General features: G+C 40.4%; 3 protein-coding genes across 4 annotated transcripts; 1 reads left to right on the top strand and 2 right to left on the bottom strand.

Annotated features, from left to right (window-relative positions):
- Window positions 1-250: 250 nt before the first annotated feature.
- LOC146364506 (ceramide synthase 5-like) lies at window positions 251-7,813 on the top strand. Of its 2 annotated transcripts, XM_084916990.1 has the most exons (11): window positions 251-422; window positions 686-842; window positions 2,665-2,767; window positions 2,971-3,101; window positions 3,560-3,617; window positions 3,747-3,797; window positions 3,937-4,029; window positions 6,022-6,150; window positions 6,446-6,552; window positions 6,685-6,841; window positions 7,201-7,813. In XM_084916990.1, exons 2-11 carry the CDS (start codon window positions 784-786, stop codon window positions 7,336-7,338), a joined length of 1,026 nt encoding a protein of 341 aa, XP_084773116.1. In that variant the 5' UTR covers window positions 251-422; window positions 686-783; the 3' UTR covers window positions 7,339-7,813. The 2 variants fall into 2 exon arrangements, with proteins under 2 accessions (XP_084773116.1, XP_084773115.1); XM_084916989.1 differs by lacking the exon at window positions 251-422 and having other exon boundaries at window positions 434-842.
- Window positions 7,814-7,934: 121 nt separating this feature from the next.
- Window positions 7,935-12,511, bottom strand: LOC146364505 (NACHT, LRR and PYD domains-containing protein 12). The gene is made up of 9 exons (XM_084916984.1): window positions 11,619-12,511; window positions 9,915-11,521; window positions 9,662-9,823; window positions 9,411-9,584; window positions 9,138-9,311; window positions 8,852-9,025; window positions 8,573-8,746; window positions 8,326-8,493; window positions 7,935-8,216 (listed from the first exon to the last, which is right to left on the bottom strand). The coding sequence occupies exons 2-9, from the start codon at window positions 11,495-11,497 to the stop codon at window positions 8,147-8,149; spliced, it is 2,679 nt and encodes an 892-aa protein (XP_084773110.1). The 5' UTR covers window positions 11,498-11,521; window positions 11,619-12,511; the 3' UTR covers window positions 7,935-8,146.
- Window positions 12,512-13,418: 907 nt separating this feature from the next.
- LOC146364504 (keratin, type II cytoskeletal 8-like) lies at window positions 13,419-18,156 on the bottom strand. The gene is made up of 10 exons (XM_084916983.1): window positions 17,830-18,156; window positions 17,496-17,707; window positions 17,213-17,273; window positions 17,020-17,115; window positions 16,741-16,905; window positions 16,422-16,547; window positions 15,891-16,111; window positions 14,951-14,997; window positions 14,771-14,842; window positions 13,419-14,673 (listed from the first exon to the last, which is right to left on the bottom strand). The coding sequence occupies exons 1-10, from the start codon at window positions 18,091-18,093 to the stop codon at window positions 14,582-14,584; spliced, it is 1,356 nt and encodes a 451-aa protein (XP_084773109.1). The 5' UTR covers window positions 18,094-18,156; the 3' UTR covers window positions 13,419-14,581.
- Between the last annotated feature and the right edge of the window lie 974 nt (window positions 18,157-19,130).

Here is a 19,130-nt window from a genome sequence, read left to right as displayed (position 1 = left end):
CTTACCTAATATATATATATATACACACACACACACATATGTGTGTGTGTGTATATGCACATCTGTCTCTCTAGCTAGGTTATTTAGATAGCATTACAAACGGCTATCATTTATGCCCGTTTACTTAAAATTGAGGCATTAAATGTGGCTAAAAACCCTTTTAACTGCTACAACTTACCAACACAATCACTCCACGATGTAAGAAAGTTTAACCACTGTTAGTAAGTTAGTTTTAACATACTAAGTAAGTTAGTTTTTTAATGGTTAACCTAGCATTAGCTAATGAATAACGTTTGCCGCTAATTGGAGGCGTAACCGACTCCGTGTTAGCTTCAGCTGCCTTTGACTCCTCCTACAATAGGCACGACGTTACGGCGAGCAGCACGGAACCAGTGGAAGCACTTTTGTGAATAATAATTGAGGTGGGTGTTACCTCGGAGAGTCGTAGCTGTTACGTGTCTGTGGAGTTTAGTCATAGGAGTGAACCAGAAGAGATGCTTAGATAACTTAGTTCTGCTATTACAACAGCAGGGAAAGGAAGAAGGAGGGAGGAATGACTGCTAAGTTTTTCTTTAGCTAGCCTGAGCTACTACTACATGTACGGCAGTTTTTTCTCTCAGTTACCTCATTTGCTGCAGCTGATCTGCTGTGTTTTGCTTCTCCCCGATGACTTCCTTTATCTCAGCCTGGATTTGGAGTGAAAGGTTTTGGCTTCCTGAAAATGTCACTTGGGCGGACTTGGAGCATCCACCACCTGGCGTGGAGTACCCCAGACTCTGGGACATGCTGTATGCCTTCCCTCTGGCTGCCGTAGTTTACTTTCTGAGACTGCTGTTTGAAAGGTAAAATAGATTTTTGTGTGTCTGTGTAGCGCTAGTTTGTTCTGCACCGGTATGATTGGGCTTCGAGAACTTTTACTTACAAAGAAAAGATTACCCCAAACTGCACCATACAAATGTTGCTACATGAACTTTAATATATGAGTCACTCTCTCTGGAGACTAGCAACTCTCTGTGGACCTACTATGTTAACAAAAATCCTGTCACGTGGCTTTTCTTGTGACAGATAATTATAGACTATCTCTTTTTAACAAGAATATGTAAGAATGCAAGAATTTTTATTGGCTTTTGTGGCAGTTTTATATTTTACAGTGTTTGCATTGTTGTGAGGTGATGACACTGCTGATGAGAAACAGAAACAAGTTTTTTTTGTTGTTTTTTTTTTTTTTTTTGGAGGGAGGGGGATGCAGGTCATACATTCTTTCTGATTTGCTCACTAGCTCTTTCACTTCCTGTTTTCCTGTTTGAATAAAATGTCTAGCAATGGACACTACTCTGTACCAATATTATACCAATAAGCAGTGGTTCTCTTCAGTAGCTCTGTGATTCTCAGTCACTACTTCCAGTCCTGATCCAGGCAGTCAAAACAGATACGCCTTTCCAACCAAATCACTCCTGGTGCTGGTTCCTAATCTAGATCTGGTTTATTGCTTTTGCATAACAAAGCTGAAAAGCTGGAGCTGGTATGGCACCTTAATATTAATTATACCTTCAATCTCATTCATAGACTGTATATAAAAGATGAAGGTACACACACTGATGCTACTCGTTGCTTCGTGAAGCATTGTTTTGACACTTTAGTTTTAGATTTTTTGTGCGGTGCACTCCGATGAACTTTGCCCGTTTTTCAAAGCACTCATGCACTGGTGTCACTTTTCAGTCCTGGAAGCTGCAGTTTATGGCCCCAATTACATTTGAGCCAGTTAGAGAAGCCTTACATGAGTCACCCTCCTTGACAAACGGGATTTTCAAACTGAGCAAAAAAAACCTGATTTTCTGGCTAACTCGACTCTTTCAAGTAACATTTCCGATGAGATAATCTGGTTAATTAAAGAATTTGTGCAGGTAAGCTACGTCTTTACGTAGGAGGTATATTAAAATGACTCCTCTGGCATACTCTGGAATGAGAGAATTACATTTAAGGGAATGGCATTGCACGTTATGTGATTTTTAAACAAGGTTTTCCTCTGTCCAAACCTCACGACTGCACTAAAAGTCATGTTTTTCAGCTTAGTTTTGGTTCATGGAAACGGTCTGAAATTGAGCATTCAGGGACAGCCCTGTCTACTCTGTGCTGCTATTCATTCAGAGGTTTTTTTTCTTCTTTTTTCCGTGTTGTGAAAACTGTTCTAGATATGTTGGGTGTTTTTAGGCTGATGTGTGATGAATTTAATAAACACCGGTCGAGTCAACCAGATGATCCTGTGACACAAATTAGCATTTTGGTAGGCAGAGTATCCTTCCCATACTCTGCGTCCCATACTCTCACATGACGAACTTTGTTTAGGCTAGGTGCAACATTCCTCAGGATCCCTTCATTTCAGCATTTCCTTGTGTCTCCCCCTATAGCTTCTGTTATGCTTCCTTCGTCTTAAACAAATGTATGCAAGGCGTAACTCTGTGGGCAAACTGTGAAAGCTCCTCAGCTCATGTAAATGGTGGAATCTCCTAGCAAATGTTGGATAACCCTCTGTTTTGTTTTGTTTTTCTTGTAGACACTAAACAACTCTCTCTAAGTCTCTCCCTGTGTGAATTTCTCTTCTAATACCATACACTTCTGCTTCCCCACCCTCTTCTTTTTGCCCCTCTGTCTGTGTATATACAGGCTAGTGGCCAAGCCCTGTGCCCACATACTTCAGATTCAGGCGGGAGTGCCTCGGCAAGCTCAGCCCAATGCTATCCTGGAGAGGCTGTATCAGTCCAAAGCGGTACATAAAGCCCGTGTTTGTTCTGTAGTCTATTACACGTCCCTGTACACACTGCAGCAGCAACATGATGTTATTGCACTGGAACACACCGCCACAGTCATAATGATATGTTCAGTCAATACCTATTGTCATGTGACAGGCATACCCATTGGTTTTGTGGTTTTACAAGGAGTGGAGAGTTATTTTATGTTTGTTCTCTTTAGAGTCCAGATGAAAGGCAACTGGAGGGACTCTCCAAGCAGCTGGACTGGGATGTACGGAAAATACAGAGATGGTTTCGCGTCCGTCGGAACCAGGACAGGCCCAGCACACAGAAAAAGTTCTGTGAGAGCATGTACGTAGGTTTCTACAGGGGTTTCTGCTTTGTAATGTACAAACAATTGAGGGGATTTAACAGCGCTAGTCCATGCACGTGCATATAAGCTCCTGTCATATAAATTGTTTTGAAATGCTGCGCAGGCATCCACGGTCCCCAGAGAATTAATCCAATGTGCTTGTCAGCATCTGCTTGAGGACTTAGCTTAATACTTTGCAGACAGTAGTTGTTCACAAGAATTTTCTAGATGGGTTGCCATAATATTTAGTAAAAATATCTCTTAAAATGTATTTTAACCATCTTGGTGATCACTTTTGATACACTCTTCAAGTAAAAATGTAAATAGGCCAAGTACTTTGGTTTTGAAACCTTACAGATGCCAGTCTAAGTGCTACTTAGTAAATGTTAAAATGATCACTGGGAGTGTGCTCCGGTGTATGCTAAATTCGTCTTTCTATTCTTCTCTTTCCTTTCAGGTGGCGTTTCACTTTTTACCTGGCGATTTTTATTTATGGCATCAACCATCTGTGGTCGGTAAGTTTAAAATGTACTTTTTGCCCTCTGCAATACTATTACGGTTCACGGAAGCGGTTCGTATCGTTGGCTCATAATAGGTGAACCTGCATCAGTATAATGCATGTTTTTGTAATCTGTTTCCTTCAGACATCGTGGATGTGGGATACCAGAGAGTGTTGGCAGAACTACCCTTTTCAGGTTAATATTTTTTCTGCTTACGCATTATATTTGATTACTTTTATTATAAGGAGACTCTGTTTACCACCATAATGTTAACAGGTCAGTTGGTATTGCTACATATTTATCAAAGGTGTGTTTCTTTCACTCTCTCCCAAAGCCACTGAGTCCTGAACAGCACAGCTACTATCTTGTAGAGCTGGCTTTTTATTGGTCTCTGATGTTTTCCCAGTTCATAGACATTAAAAGAAAGGTGAGTCCAACAACAACCGGCCTAACTAACTATTAATAGCCTCAATAAATGCACATTGCCTTTTGTATCAAAGCCAAATCCTTTTTTTTTTTTCTTAAAGGAAGCGTGTAGGATTGTATCTTGATTATGTGCTCTGGCTAAAAGGACAATAAAGTATACATTCAAAAATAAGTAGATCACATGGAAATTGGCTTGTTTTTCATGTGTTTGGGCAGGCCAGCATTTGATCTTGTTTTAAACTGTGTCTACAGATGTAAACGCTTGAACACAACCACAAAGAAAATTACAGCCTATTTCAAATCTGCCTGCAACATTTCAGGGAGCTTCATTTTTCTTCCTGACTGTGGGCCGTTCCATAACCCTCTATTTCTTCTTTCTAAACTACCCATTTGATGCATTTGTGTGCTGAGGATCCTTTTGCCCTTTAAAAGGGCACCTTCCAGGTCCACCTCAGCTCGTGGGCATTTCCATTTTCTTTAAGCACAATATGATGCAGAATTTAATGAGCAATTAATAACTGCAAAGCTGTAGTACTATAATACTTCCAGTGCCACGCTTTAGATTTGGGATGAGCTTCATATGCTAAAAGCTGTTTTTATTCTGTGCCACTTGTAAAGGATTTTCCTTACAGGTGATTGTCTTATGCCAAATGATTTGGAGCTCTTCCTTTGTCAGACTTGAAGGAATCCAGCCTTTGTAATGAAAACTTTTTAAGAACGCTTTTTAGATCATGGCATGGTAAGACCACACACTAAAAGTGAATAATTAAAGAACACAAGATTCCAGATGTCAAAGGTTTAAATAAGAGGTTTAAATAAGAGATTCCTCCTGTTACCACCTAAGCAGGTTCTAATCAACAAATCTGGAACATGTGTTCCCACTTTATGGATTTAAAGTGGTAAATGTAGTTGTGTGACATTGCTAAATTTTGAAATTGGTTGCAGTTGCAGGTTAGGGATACCAGTTATATTAGACAAAGGATATTAAAAATTGAGCTGCCAGGGAATAGAAATAGGGAGCGATCACAGAGAAGGCTTATGAATGTAGAGAAGGAGAGGGTTGGTGTGACAGGCGGTACAAAGGAAAGGGCGAGATGGGAAAGGATGAGAGATGATCCACTGTAGTGACCGACAGAAGAAGAAGAAATAATTGGATTAGGCATGGCATGGTGCCTCAAAGCAATATGGTTCTGGGCTTGGACCTTGCTAGCCAGTTAGGGCCTTTATGTGTGGAGTTTGCAGGCACAGAGAACACATGCATGGATTTACAATACTGTACGTACACGATTTCCTTCCACTGTCCAAAGACATGCTTGGTTGGATGAATAGCTGGAGTGTGTTAAATAGATGAATGGTTTATTTAATTTGTTTTTGTTCAAAATAAAGTACAAAAATGAGCTACATCAGTGAGGTTGGTATCAGACAAACACAAATTTGTGACAGTCTAAATAAATGTTTTAAGCCTGATAGAGAGTAGGTGGAAGTTTAACATCTATCGTTATGTAAAATCAAACTAAAAATGACAAACTGAACTTTATAGACTCTGCATATATTCTCATTAGCTACAGATGTGTGCACATAACACTAAAAATGGACAATAGTAATGCCTACATGAGCAGAGTGAGAACTCAACAGAAAAGCTAAACAACTTGAATTACAAGCTAATTCATCCTCAGATTCACATAGTGATTTGCTTTTACACCATCGTGTGAACTCATGTTTCACTTCTGATTCTCTGCACTGTTTAAAAGTGGGCCAAATGTTGGCTTTTTGTTTCATCAAAACTTCAGGTTCAAATACACATGACTGTTCAAATACATGTAACTCTACGCCCTACCCTGCCATTCCAGTATTTTCACTTTGTATGATAAACTGCATTCTTGTGTCCATAATATCAAGTTATTATGCTATTATTTAATGTGCCAGTAACACGAACGTCTTCTCTACCTCATTACCTTTCTTTTGTTACCTACATTTGTTTTTCTGATGGCAGGATTTCGTGATTATGCTTGTCCACCATCTGGCTACCATACTTCTCATCACTTTCTCCTATGGCAACAACATGATAAGAGCTGGCAGTATGGTCATGTGTGTGCATGATGCATCTGACATCTTCCTCGAGGTAAAGTAAATCTTTTAGATTTTTAGATGTTAGACATGATCCTGGTAAAGAGGGCTCTTGGCTTAACCTAGCAAGGCTGCCCATGTAGGTATCCAACATGTATGGAAACACAGCTAGGAACACAGAAGCTGTGATGTGAGATACTTGTACTACCAGTTTTACAGAGAAACAACGTATTGACATTACAGTAACAGTGTGACACTGGTGTATATTACAACAGTGGGTTTTATTCTTATCATTGTTATTATTATTATTATTATTATTATTAATCCCTAATGTATTATTTATTCCTAAGGCAGCCAAGATGGCAAACTATGCCAAGTACCAGAGGCTATGTGATGGCCTCTTTGTCTTGTTCAGCATAAGCTTTTTCATCTGTCGACTTGTCATCTTTCCCTTCTGGTGAGGAAAAACAAGAGCTTTCTTCCTTATATTTATTGTAAAACTCTTGTTATCTTCTCACCTGTTTATTACTATTTTCTTAACTGTTATATACAGATACATCTGCTAAAAATCTGCATGTTTTTGTTGTAGGATTATTCACAGTGTTCTGGTTGAGAGCTGGGAGATTGCCGGGCCTTATCGGGCCTGGTGGCTGTTGAATGGGTTGCTGCTGGTCCTGCAGTGCCTTCACATCATCTGGTTCTACCTCATCATGGGCATTGCCATCAAAGCCATTTTCAGGGGAAAGGTTAGTTTTGGGATCGGTTGTGGAAATTGATTTTCACATTTAACCAAGGCAGCTGGGTTTCCCTCCCCTCTTGTATCCTGTCACATTTTGTCAATTTCAGTATATGATACTAAGGCTAAACTGTGCTATTGTTTGTAATACAGCCACATTTAATCTAGCACCAAGATCCCTCAGTATCTCAGTTTTTCTATCATGCTAATCAGATAACATTAGCAATGATGTGACCATGGTAAACATTACTCGCTTAACATCAGCTTAAATTCATTAGGGTACTTATAGTCTCACATTGGAGCTAGCATGAGGTTCAGTTTTTAAGCCATGATTCATAACTAGTAGTTAAACTAATACTGCTTTTACAGGTGGCGAAAGACGATCGCAGTGACATAGAGAGCAGCTCTGAAGAGGACATTTGTAGCAGTACAGACCCAAGCCGGAACCAAACCCTCAAGGGCAACAGTCGCACCAGTAACCTTAATGGAGAAGCTCATGACCACTGAGTACCAAAGAGGGGATATTTTGTTTCCAGTGTGGCCTTCATTCACCAGCGTGCCTGTGAAACCCACCGTATCACTGTGACCTTCTGAGAAGAACTGTTGCCCACTCAGAAAAATGTGTTTTTCAAACAGAGGGAGGACCTGAACAGAGGAACTCCAGTGTGGCATACAGACTTTTATAGTGTGAAGTTTACATCTGCTGTTTGCTTACAGGAGTGGACAGCAACGTGTGTTTGCGTGTGTGTGTGTTCTTAAAGTTACACTAAACAGCACCAAATGGATGACTGCTCACACGGCTACTGCTGCATATGTACATGTCAATAATTTCTATTTTGAAACTTGGTAAAATGTTTGACTAATGAAAGAAGAAATCACGTCATTTGCCTTACTGAGTTAGGCTTTAGAATACAATTCCAAATGCCAAAGATGTCCTGATTCAAAAAAACCAAAGATTTCGTAATAAAACATTTGCATCAAACCCAGTGGTGATTTTCTTTCATTCTTTATAATGTAATGAGTGTAGAATGAAAACTACTGTCTTGACTGTGAAAACTGTCTTCACACATTGCCTTATTTCATATGATGAAAGCATAACCATAATAATTTAAATATATTTTATTGGAAGAGTAAATGGTAGGAACATTTTGGAACTGTTGGGATTCATCGTATAAACATGCGTACGCATTACAACCTTCCTGTCCTCACTGCTGTAGCAAGCAAAAATCTCCATGAGTAACATCTATAATAATCAACAATAATACTTAGAAAACAAAACTTAAAGTAATTTTTAAGCAATCTGAGTCAAGCTTCTTCAGTATATTATTTTCGTGCACTTCTCCAACATCTCAAAAAGGTCTTCGCTGAAATCATTGTACTTCAGGCTGAAAGAGTTAGAAACAACAGCAGTGGTTAGACAATTTTCTTTCGTGTGCCCGAAAACTGTTGCACACTCTGGCTTAAGCGTTATTAACTAAAGTGAATCGCGCTTACTTCATCTCCTGCATCCCGTGGCTGTCCTGCATGACCTGGACAAGTGCTGGGATGGAAGCATCGGTCAGTGAGTTGTTTCTCATTTCCAGCTTCTTCAGTGTCTTACTGGCTCTTATTGCAGTGCACAAGTCTTCAACGCAGGCATTGGTCAGCTGGGTCATTTCAACACTACAAAACAAACAGACCAACATTTAAATGTAGTGGACTATAATGTGGTGATTATGATCACATCATTTTTTCAACTCACTCCAGCTCTTCCAACAGGCAGCTTGGGTGTGCAACAGCATCCCAGAGATGTTTAACCCCTTGGTCTCCTACGTTATTTAAACCCACGCTCAGGGACTTAAGTTGAGAAGTCCCACTTTTCAGCACTGAGCCCAGTTCCTCAAAGACCGGTCGAGTTAACTCACATCGTGTCAAACTGTAGGGTGGGGAAAAGCACACAATAATGCTGTTATCTGAAATTCACTAGACATTTGAGAAAAGTGGTGCTCTGTCACTAAAAAGTTAATACAAATGAGTCTACCCAAGTTTTTCTAAAGGGCAACCAGGCCGTCGTAGGGCTTGGCAGAGCAACAGCGCCCCCTCCTGGCCCAACTCATTCACTGACAGCTCCAGCTCTGCTAGAGTACAGTACTCTGACATTAAGGCCTCCTTCAGATGAGAGCAGCATGCGCCTGTCAGCTGGCACGTATAGAGACTAAAAGAAAAGTTAAAAGGCAGAAAAATATGTATGGATGTGATTTTTGTGTTCTTATATTTTACATTATTTAAAAAAATCTACAGATGCAGTTTTATTTAAATAGTCTTACTTGAGGCTCTGTAGTTTACAGAGTGGATGTTGCAGGGATACGCACAAAGCCTCCACTCCGCTGTCATCCATCGTGTTTCGTGCCAGTATCACTTTTTTCAGCTCTGATTGTCCAGAACGCAAAGCTGCAGAAAAAACCTTCATGGATGCTTCAGTCAGATCACATCCGTCAAGCCTTTCAATAAACAATAATTATGTGTGTATGTCAGTGATTTATATAAAAGCATACAGGATACAAAAGTTTTAATGAAAACTACACTATTGAAGTACATACTTGAGTTCTTGAAGTTTGCAGTGAGGGCTATGCAGTGCGTCGCACAGTTTTGCAAATCCCTGGTCCCCAATCTTATTGAATGACATTACTAACAAGCATAGCTGAGAGGTGCCTGAGGTCAGCACAGAAACCAGGTCTTCACAGCTTTCCTCTGTCAGATTGCAACTTTGAAGACTAAAACCCAAAGCAGGTAAATCATTCTTCAAATTTTAAAAACAAAGATTGCTTAAAAAAAAAAGGGCCATTCTTACCATAATTCTTGTATCTTGCAGTCTCTGAGTCCAGTGCAGAGGATTTTGAACTTTTCGTCACCAAGGCGGGAGTAAGAGAGATCCAGCTCCGTGGTAATTCCTCTGTTGAGAGCTGAAGCGAGATGAGGAACAGCCCCAGTACTCAAAAAGCTTCTTTGCAAGCTGGCGGGTGGACAGCACAGTTTAAAGCAACAATCAATGCACTTTGAACATATGAATCAAATGATGTCAATTTTATCTAAACCTGTCTTACACTATCTTGAGTGATAGACTCATAGTTGGAGCCAGGACTTCTGCCATCTCCTCTGTTAGATTCTTTGTATTGTACAGATTCAACGACTTCGTCCCACCAAGGCATGTAACCACATAACTCCAAGGTACACAGTCTTGAAGGGTCAGGCTGCCATAGCTGAGGCCTATTCGTGCTGAGGAGTTGATGATCTCCTTAACCAAGCTCTCATTTTGAGCTTGATGAAGCAGGCGGAAGCATCTATAGTGCTCGTCTGCATTATATCCCTGCAGTGCTTCCTCTGAGCTGCTTTTAAACCACTGCTTGAAATCTTTGACCCGATCAGGGTTGAACTCTCCCAGGAAGTTCTCCAGTGGTCTGCGCTGAGTTGGTTCAGAAAGCCCTGAAAGGAAAACATCTAGAAACTTTGTACCATCTTCGTGCTTCTTCAGCATCTTCTCAGCACTCGTATACGTCATCTTGCCCAAAAAGAAAGACAATGCCAGGATGAACTCCTGGATCAGCTGCGAGTGGAACGAGAGCACACATGTTTCAGACTCCATTTCACCATCTACTCGCAGGAAAGTATCAACTGAGGTGAGAAACTGTTGAAAGCCAAAGGAATACATCTGCGCTTTGGTGCAGCTCAAATGCTGCTCAACAGAGCAATGAGAAGCCATCCTGCCGAGGGCCAACACCAGCTCTGTGCCCTCTGCTTGACTCAGCGAGAGCGTCTGGATCAAGCCAACCAGGATATCTACAAACAGCTGAGATAAAGTCTCGGGAAGTTTTCCTCCAGAATCAATAAGAGGCTTATAAACAGAGCAAACTGTCCAACAAAATCTTGGAGATGTACAGAAATCATAAAAGCCCAGAGACCTCTCCATGTGCATAAGTGCTTTGTTGGCAGCAGCAGCATCTGTAAAGAAGCAGTTTACGAAAGCTTTTCTTTGGGGCTTCAGAAACCCTAACACTTTCACCTGGGAACCGCTAAGAAACTTCATATTCGCCGTTGGCCTGATGGCCAACACAACTGCAGCTCCTTTCAGCAGAGATCTGTGAAGCAGACTGGCCACTAAACAGTCCACTGAAACTGCCTGGGTCGGGTGAGAGCAGAGGGTGAGCACAGAGGGGTCCAGGCTGTACTTACACTCATTCAGACCATCAAAAACAAACAGCACATCCTCGGGCTTCTGCAGAACCAGATGCATGGACTGAGGAGGGAAATAGTGGTGACAGCGTTGGATTAAGGTTTCTAAAGAGAGTGCATCTTCACGAGCATTTAAGTCCTTGAAACGGAAATGGAAGACATATTCAAAGTTCTGTAGATGTACACCCTTTGCCCAGTCCACAACGAGCTTCTCCACAGTAGTGGTTTTACCTGATCCTTCTGAGCCTATCAGGATAACAGTTTTGTTCTCACCACTCAGGGCTGTGTGGATGGCTTGATCCACGGTGGGCAAGTTTTCCTCTCTCACTTCGCCTTCTGCAGAGAGTGGGGATATGTACTTATTGTCGTTTATGACTCTGAAAGGCAGGTCTCCACCAAGGAGCGTAGGAGTGCCCTTTGACTTCAGGATATGAATTAGCACGGAGTCTTTGTCCATTGCGTTAATCTCTGTATGTATAAACTAGAAGACAGAATTAAACAATTTGGTTAAAGCGTGCAAGAACAGGCAACATATCATCCGTGTCCACAAATAATTTCCAGTGTGTTAAACTACTTACCAGCTGTGACAACTCAACTCACGTGTTTACAGAAAAGTACAATAAACACAACTAGAAAAAGTTGCCTTGGATACGGTGCTTTTGGAAAACAAACCAAAACACACGAGCGCAGTGGCCCTTCTGTGGTATACTGGTAGAAAAAAAAAGGAAAGAAGAAGTCACACTAGTGATGCGCGAATCATGAACGAATCGTTCAATACTCGAGAATCACTTTACTGATTCATGAATCATGATTCACAAGCCCAACTGACTCACTGACTCATCCCTGTTCCTGTTAGCAGCAATGTATCTAGCTTATAATTAAAATTGTGGAGAAAAACACAACATCCAGTATCGTAACGAAAAAATTTCTGCTCTGAACTGGAAGAAAAAACCCTGAGTAGAAGCTCACATCAAGAAAATAGCTCCTCGGTTCACAGTAGCATCGCTCTGCTAACAGCACATTTGAGCTACTCACCCCCTCCCTTCCTGTGCTGAATCGTAAGCGAATCACTCAGGACTCGCTCACCCCCTCCCTCCTGTGCTGAATCATAGAGCGAACGAATCACTCACTCACTCACTAACCCCCTCCTTCCTGTGCTGAATCGTAAGCCTAAGCGAATCACTCGGGACTCACTAACCCCCTACCTCCTGTGCTGAATCATAGAGCGAACGAATCACTCAGGACTCACTAACCCCCTCCCTCCTGTGCTGAATCGTAAGCGTAAGCGAATCACTAAGGACTCGCTCACCCCCTCCCTCCTGTGCTGAATCGTAAGCGAATCACTCAGGACTCGCTCACCCCCTCCCTCCTGGCTCACAGCTTCTTCTTCTTGGTTGGCAACCAATGTTAAGGCGCATTACCGCCCCCTGGCTCACAGCTCAGTGGACATTTAGATGAGAAAATATATATTTAACACATTTAAGGAAAATGCTAATAAAATAAAAAATAAAAATATATTAAAATAAAATAAAATAAAATAAAATAAAATAAATGTTTATTAAGCAATTTTGATAGGAAATTGCTTAATTTTAGAAATGTTTTTGCTCTTTTTTGCTCTATAAAATAGTTGTTTTCTTTTAGAATCATTCATCTTAGCAGTAGGATTTACATGAAAAGAGAAACAAATTAAGTTTGAGTGAAAATGTACATTTTTTGCACTCTCTGGTCGACTGACTCAGTGAACCAAATGACTCAAAAAACTCGATTCACTTTGGTGAGTGACTCATTAAAACTCTATTCAGTAAAAAGAATCAAATTTACCATCACTAAGTCACACCCTAACTAATCCCTCAAGCCAGTGCTCTTACGTTGTTTTGGGTTGTATATACGAGACATTACGGTAAGAGAAACTGAGACGCGATTTCAAAATAAATACATTTTAACAATAATTTTAAATAAATACATTTTTAAATATAACAAATTTACTACTATATTAATTCTTAATTATACAAACATTTAAAAATGAAGATTTCTAAAGACTTGTAAAGCCGTAACAAGTAAACTCGATGTTTCCACATACTAATTTCTCTTTATGAACCGTACACCCTCACGGTGTAAATCAGTGTCAAGTTAAGAACTTTTATTACTTTCTTTGGAATCACATTCACCGGAAGATTGCTTTTATTTTGAAATTATATCTCGGGTTCTCTTACCGTAATACCCAGTATAAAAAATAACGCAAAATAACAGGAGGGCTGCCATGATCGCAGTGAAATAGCGGTTAGCTGAAAGTAGGAAGAGCGCTGTGGGATTTCAAAATGCATCTGTGTCTTACAGACGGCAGAGCTTGACCAACTCTTCAAAACATTTACCTACTTGTTTTTTTTAGTATATGTATTTTGTGCTGCTTAATAGCTAATAATGTATGTTTACTTTTAAAAAACAAAGGTTTTCCCCTCTTTATTTTTGTTAGCATGCTTTTCAAATTCACATATCAAAACAAAACCTACATATGTTTGGAAAAAAAAAAATATAAATATACAATATAGTATTATGGGTGTTTGAATTACACTGGTGTGTATGGGTGTGTATAACTCATGTGTGCTTGAGCTTCAGTGCATTAACTGATGGGTGGACAGTCAACTCCAGGATTTTCTGATAGAGAGCAGAATTCAAATTTCCAATTAGCCATCAAGGTCCTGAAGTTCAAGTTTGCTTCATTTTTAGAGGCAGGTAGGTTTGGATAGCTTTCTCTCTTAATACATGATGTGAAGCATAAAAGTGTAACAAAAAACAAAAAACCCCAAACAAAAATAAAGGGCCCAAATTCTTTTTTCCCTGCACTGTATTTTTAGCTGGCTACTCAAACACAGTCCATCCAGCTTGTGGCACTCGAGTCCACTCAAACCGGTCTGAGACTTATGTGAAATGCACCAGCTGCACTGAGCTGTAGTTAAAAAAAAAAACTGTGTTGAAATTAGACTTCCCCTTTGCAATAAGCTCTTTCATTTGATTGTGTAATAGGTACAAACTTTAACAAACCGACCTGTTGCAACAGTGTCATCCTGTTACAGTAACACAGCTGAAGTGAGCTCCTTAAAACGACTTGGACTATACCTGTGGCAATGACACTGAAAACACCTCAGTTTAGAGATTTAAAGTTGTGACCCAATATCTTTGGGTCCATCTAGTGCATATTAAAAAAAATGTAAAAGCTTTGAAGCTATTTTCTCCTTATACTTTATAAGAGACACATCAGAACAACAGCTGTGCAGCAAGATCTAACAATAAAGAGAATAGTTTTTAATAGTTATTAGGAACATCTATAGAGTAAACTAACAAACGTCTTACAGTTGCTGAGTACAGGTTTGTTTTAAGTGCTCCAATTTGTAATTTAATGTGACAGAATCAGAAGGAAACGAAAAACAGAGACACAGATACACATGGCCCTTTGATTCAGTGAGGTTACAGCAGTTTGAAAACAGATTAAATTATGGGTAGTTTTAAGTAGCAATCCGTCAGTTCAGAGCACTGCTGCGTTTTATTTGCCTTCGGTGTATGTCGTGTTCATGGTCTCCACTGTCTTGATGAGAACAGGGCCTGACCTTCGTCTCTGCATGGTAACGGGCACAGCTGTGGAGAAGTCGGAAAAAGGTGTCGCTTAGATCTCTGAGACGAAGGCTATTCTTATGATCTCATCTTTATGTGTAAAATACAGTGCTGTACTTACTTTGGTTGGGCACTGTTTGGACACTGAGCACTCTTTCAGTGCCATCAACACAGTCGTTACTGGCAACAGCTGCTGAAAAGAAGACAGAAAAAAGAGAGAAGAGGGTGTCACTCTGATCCCTGAGATGAAGGCCATTAAGATGATCTCATCTTTATTTGTAAAATACAGTACTGTACTTACTTTTGTTGGTCACTGTTTGGATGCTGATAACAGAGTCTTTACCAAGTCTGTCAGGGTGAAAGCAGGAAATACATTATAGGGCATGTACTGGTAAAGTTATTCACATGGTTGTTCAAGTGAAGGTGGCAAAGCCGATGTATAAAGCCCTTTGTGGCTCTAGAGGGAGCTGTGCAATAAACCTGTCTCATGTTTAAGATCCAGCAAAGAAAGACAAGTGGTAAACCAAATTACCCAAAGTAATTTTTTTACCACTTTGTTTTTTTCCTGCCATAAAACTGGAAGACAGACTTCCAATAAACCATAAATCTCATCTACGTGTTACTTGTCAAAGTCTGGTTCTGGATGTGGATTGGGCTTTGCAGATTGGATGTAGATTTGTCTTTCAAACTTGCACCTGAAAGGCCGCTCTGCTCTACGCCTGCAGTTATCACACCAGTTGTCAAATACCTGTGGGTGTTTGCTGCATTCCACCCCCTGGGCTCAGTTCTTTATTGTTTAATGCAACACACCGAGGTGAAGTATTTGAATAGTGAGACAAATATGTGGTTGTGAAACTATTAAAAACAACCAAACCAAACAAATAACTTCTTGTTTCTGACTGAGGCTTTTGGCTCAAGGTGGTGTTTTTTTGTTTTTCTATACCACACCCAATTTCCATCTAAACTGTCGGATGACAGATGGTATGCACGTACAGTAGCTCATACAACCAAAAATATCAGTAATGATTAATATGTTTTAATCATTTTCTGAATCACTGTAGACAGTTTCCAAGCTGAAACCTTACATCAATGGTCATCCATCCATCCATCCATCCATCCGTCCATCCATCCATCCATCCATCCATCCATCCATCCATCCATCCATCCATCCATCCATCCATCCATCCATTTTCTTCCTTAACACATTGTTGCTAGCAACCTCCTAAGTTCTGCTGGCTTACCTTTCTTCCTCTCCCTCCAGGAGTTTCCTGTAGGTGGAGATCTCGATATCCAGGGTCAGCTTGACATTCATGAGGTCTTGGTAGTCTCTGAGCTGCTTGGCCATGTTATGCTTGTCCTGCCTCAGAGCCGCCTCAAGGTCCTTAATGCGGCTTTTTGCATCTATTACAGCCTGTTCCCCTCGCTCTTCCTTATCAGATATGCTTACTACATTGTGGGAATACTGACAAAGAGAAAAGCTTTATTTAAATCTGAGCTTCACAGTGATTCCTGATGATTTTGTAAAAATTGGGGGGTTTTGTGTGGGTTATGGTAACAGGAAAACCAAACTGCTTTTTCAGAGCAGCTAACAATAACTAAATGTATGCAATTAGTCTGTCAGTTCAAGATGAAAAAATATTTCCTTTGATTTGTTTTCAGTTTCCTTTCTTTTTATGAGAACAGGAGCTAAACCTGTTGTTCCTCTTGATACTTGTTAAAATCCAATTTAAGATCAAACAGACTATGAGGTAGTCTTAAAGCCCTTCACTCACCTGTTCCTTCATAACATCAATCTCAGTCTGCCGACGAAGAATCATTCGCTTAAGCTCAGCTATTTCGGCCTTAGTGTTTTGCAGCTCGCTGTTATGTTGCTGGACCTGCACTTTCATCTGATCAAACTGGTGTGGAAAAATATCAAACAGCGAGACAAGGATATAAACACAGTAATTATTGGGTTAACAAATGCCGTTTTGACGTTGTAGTAGATTTATGAGCAGTAACTTCTGAGGCCTTTTCATGTCTCTATGCCCATTTTCCTAGTTGGTTTATTACATCGACAGTAACGAGCAAGAATTCATCTTAGACCTTCACCTTGCTCTTGTACCACTTTTCAACTTCTTCACGGCTGTAAGCAGCAATTTCTTCATACTGAGCCTTAACATCAGCTATAATGTGGTCCATGTTCAGGTCGCGGGAGTTGTCCATCTGCACCACCACAGAGGTGTCCTTCACACGCTCCTGCATGTCATACAGCTCCTGATTTAAAACAACACATACAGCGAAAGTTAAGAGGAAAAACTCCAGAATATGACACCTAATGTGATTCACTGATTTAAATTCTGAAAAGGTTTTTAATGTAAGCTTGTTTACCATCTGATATACTTCTTTGAGGAACAAGATTTCATCCTGAATAGCTGTCAACTGGCTTTCCAAATTCACCTTTCTCATAAATTCTTCATCCACATCCTGGAGGCAACAGAATAAATAAACAACTTTCCTTTTCACTGCTATTTTGTTTTTTATTACTCACAAATAAAAGTATTAGTGTCATTGCATACTGCACCTTTTTGAGCAGTACAAAATCATTCTCTGAAGTGACCCTGCTGTTGGTCTCTTCCTCATACCTGAAACACCCACAAATATCAAATTTCACACAGACAGACACCCACCCACCCACACACACACACACACACACACACACACACACACACACACACACACACACACACACACACACACACACACACACACACACAGAGTTCTTATCACTGTCCACTTTATTATCATATGTCAAAGCTGAGCTCCTGTTTAGCAGTGGTTTGATTTCTTCCACCAGGATACCTTACTTTGTCTTGTAGTCTTCCACAGTCTCGACCATGGCTGTGCACTCATTTTCAAGCCTCACTTTATCGTGTCTGCAAAGCTCCAGCTGTTTTTCCAGGTTGGAAATGAACGTCTTAATAATGGACTCCGCATCATCGGAGGAGGGGGCGCTTTGCTGATTCAGGAGCTTCCACTTGGTTTCCAGCACTTTGTTCTGCTGCTCCAGCTGTCTGACCTGACACACGAGAAGGGATACGAACAAATTCCAACACAGTCCCACTTTAGGTTTTAAAGGAAGCTTCAAATGCCATGGATTTAACTTGGAATGGTTTATAATAAAAAGATTTTAAATGTGACAGTAAAATTTCCTCTTTCCTTTTCGATGTAGGAGGCAAACTTGTTGTTGAGAGTCTTCAGCTGATTTTTCTCCATGGTGCGTATAGTTTGGACGGTGGGGTCAACTTCTAAGTTTAGTGGGGCAAGCAGGCTCCTGTTGATTATTACTGGTTTGATATCGGTAGCGGTGCTGATTTGGCAGATGGAGTTGGATCCCATGGAACTACTGCTGAATCGCCCTGAAGGTGAGTTCAGCAGGCTCTTGCGCTTGCTCCTCAGACTCATGGTGCTGTTGAGTTTGCACTGCTGGAAAGGATGGAGAGCTCAGCTGGTAGAAGTGGTGGTATAGCTCTGTTGTGCATGTTTTATCTTTTTGGCTGCTTTATAAGGCAGAACTGGGCGTATTGTGATAGTGAAGTGATTGAATGTGGGTAAACCAGTCTGACACATACCTCGTGCTCTCCCACCTACCCCTCACTTCAAAGATGCAACAGGAAACTATTCCTGCTCCACAGCTTCAGGTGAGTTCCGTAACAAACTAAAAGTCTGCACTCACACAGTCTGAAAACTCAGTAAATCAAGAAGTCATCAAGAAAAATAAAATATTCCCTGTTATGAATAAAGAAAGATTTTATTTAACATAATGAACTGCAGAGCTACAAGTTTTTAATGTAAATTTAAGTCAGTACATGCAGAAAATACTTGCAGTAGGCAATGTTACTTTTGGAAATGTTCCCAAATATTATAATATGCATTACACACTGGAAACTACATGCACATCAGTGGACCTCGTAAAACCTCCCTTAACTGAAAGATAAACTCGAAGTCCTGAAACTCTAGTAGTACGTTTAATAAAAAAGTCACAAATTTTCTGGAAAACTGTTATTTTTCTTCTTAAGGTACTAAACTAGTAAATATGATTGTAAGAGAGTAAAGTCAAAAAAGTACATGAAAAACCTTACCAACTAACTACGCCCTCATAACCTCACACACTCCACTCATTAACAGGAAGTTCCTTACTTGGTTATTATGGACGAAAGTATTTCTTTATTTCTATCTTTGATTGATCTCCACTGCTTCTGCCTCTGTGCTGTGATAAATTTGACACAGTTATGATTACAAATTATCAACCATGGAGCTGGGTCGGGGGTTCGAATTCACCGAACGGCTACCCTGAGGTACCCCTGAGCAAGGTACCTTCCCTACACACTGCTCCCCGGTGTGGCTGCCTGCTGCTTCACTGAGTGAATGGGTCAAATGCAGAGGGAGTAATTTCCCCACTGGGATCAATAAAGTACACATTATTATCCTCTGGAACAAAA

Source organism: Perissodus microlepis, chromosome 20, assembly GCF_051167445.1.
Source record: "Perissodus microlepis isolate ML-2025 ecotype Zambia chromosome 20, ASM5116744v1, whole genome shotgun sequence".
Classification (NCBI taxonomy): domain Eukaryota; kingdom Metazoa; phylum Chordata; class Actinopteri; order Cichliformes; family Cichlidae; genus Perissodus; species Perissodus microlepis.
This window is presented reverse-complemented; position numbering and strand designations above follow the sequence as displayed.

Bases quoted from the DNA above. Each gene is read 5' to 3' on its own strand.
- LOC146364506 (XM_084916989.1), top strand. From the start codon at position 667: ATGACTTCCTTTATCTCAGCCTGGATTTGGAGTGAAAGGTTTTGGCTT. The intron at 3,618-3,746 runs GTAAGTTTAAAA...TGTTTCCTTCAG, and splicing joins GCATCAACCATCTGTGGTCG to ACATCGTGGATGTGGGATAC. The intron at 4,030-6,021 runs GTGAGTCCAACA...TTCTGATGGCAG, and splicing joins TCATAGACATTAAAAGAAAG to GATTTCGTGATTATGCTTGT.
- LOC146364505 (XM_084916984.1), bottom strand. From the start codon at position 11,497: ATGGACAAAGACTCCGTGCTAATTCATATCCTGAAGTCAAAGGGCACT. The intron at 9,824-9,914 runs GTAAGACAGGTT...TCCACCCGCCAG, and splicing joins AGTCTATCACTCAAGATAGT to CTTGCAAAGAAGCTTTTTGA. The intron at 9,026-9,137 runs GTAAGACTATTT...CTTTTCTTTTAG, and splicing joins TGTAAACTACAGAGCCTCAA to TCTCTATACGTGCCAGCTGA.
- LOC146364504 (XM_084916983.1), bottom strand. From the start codon at position 18,093: ATGAGTCTGAGGAGCAAGCGCAAGAGCCTGCTGAACTCACCTTCAGGG. The intron at 16,112-16,421 runs GTGAGTGAAGGG...TCTCTTTGTCAG, and splicing joins TTGATGTTATGAAGGAACAG to TATTCCCACAATGTAGTAAG. The intron at 14,998-15,890 runs GTAAGCCAGCAG...TCACCCTGACAG, and splicing joins CTGGAGGGAGAGGAAGAAAG to ACTTGGTAAAGACTCTGTTA.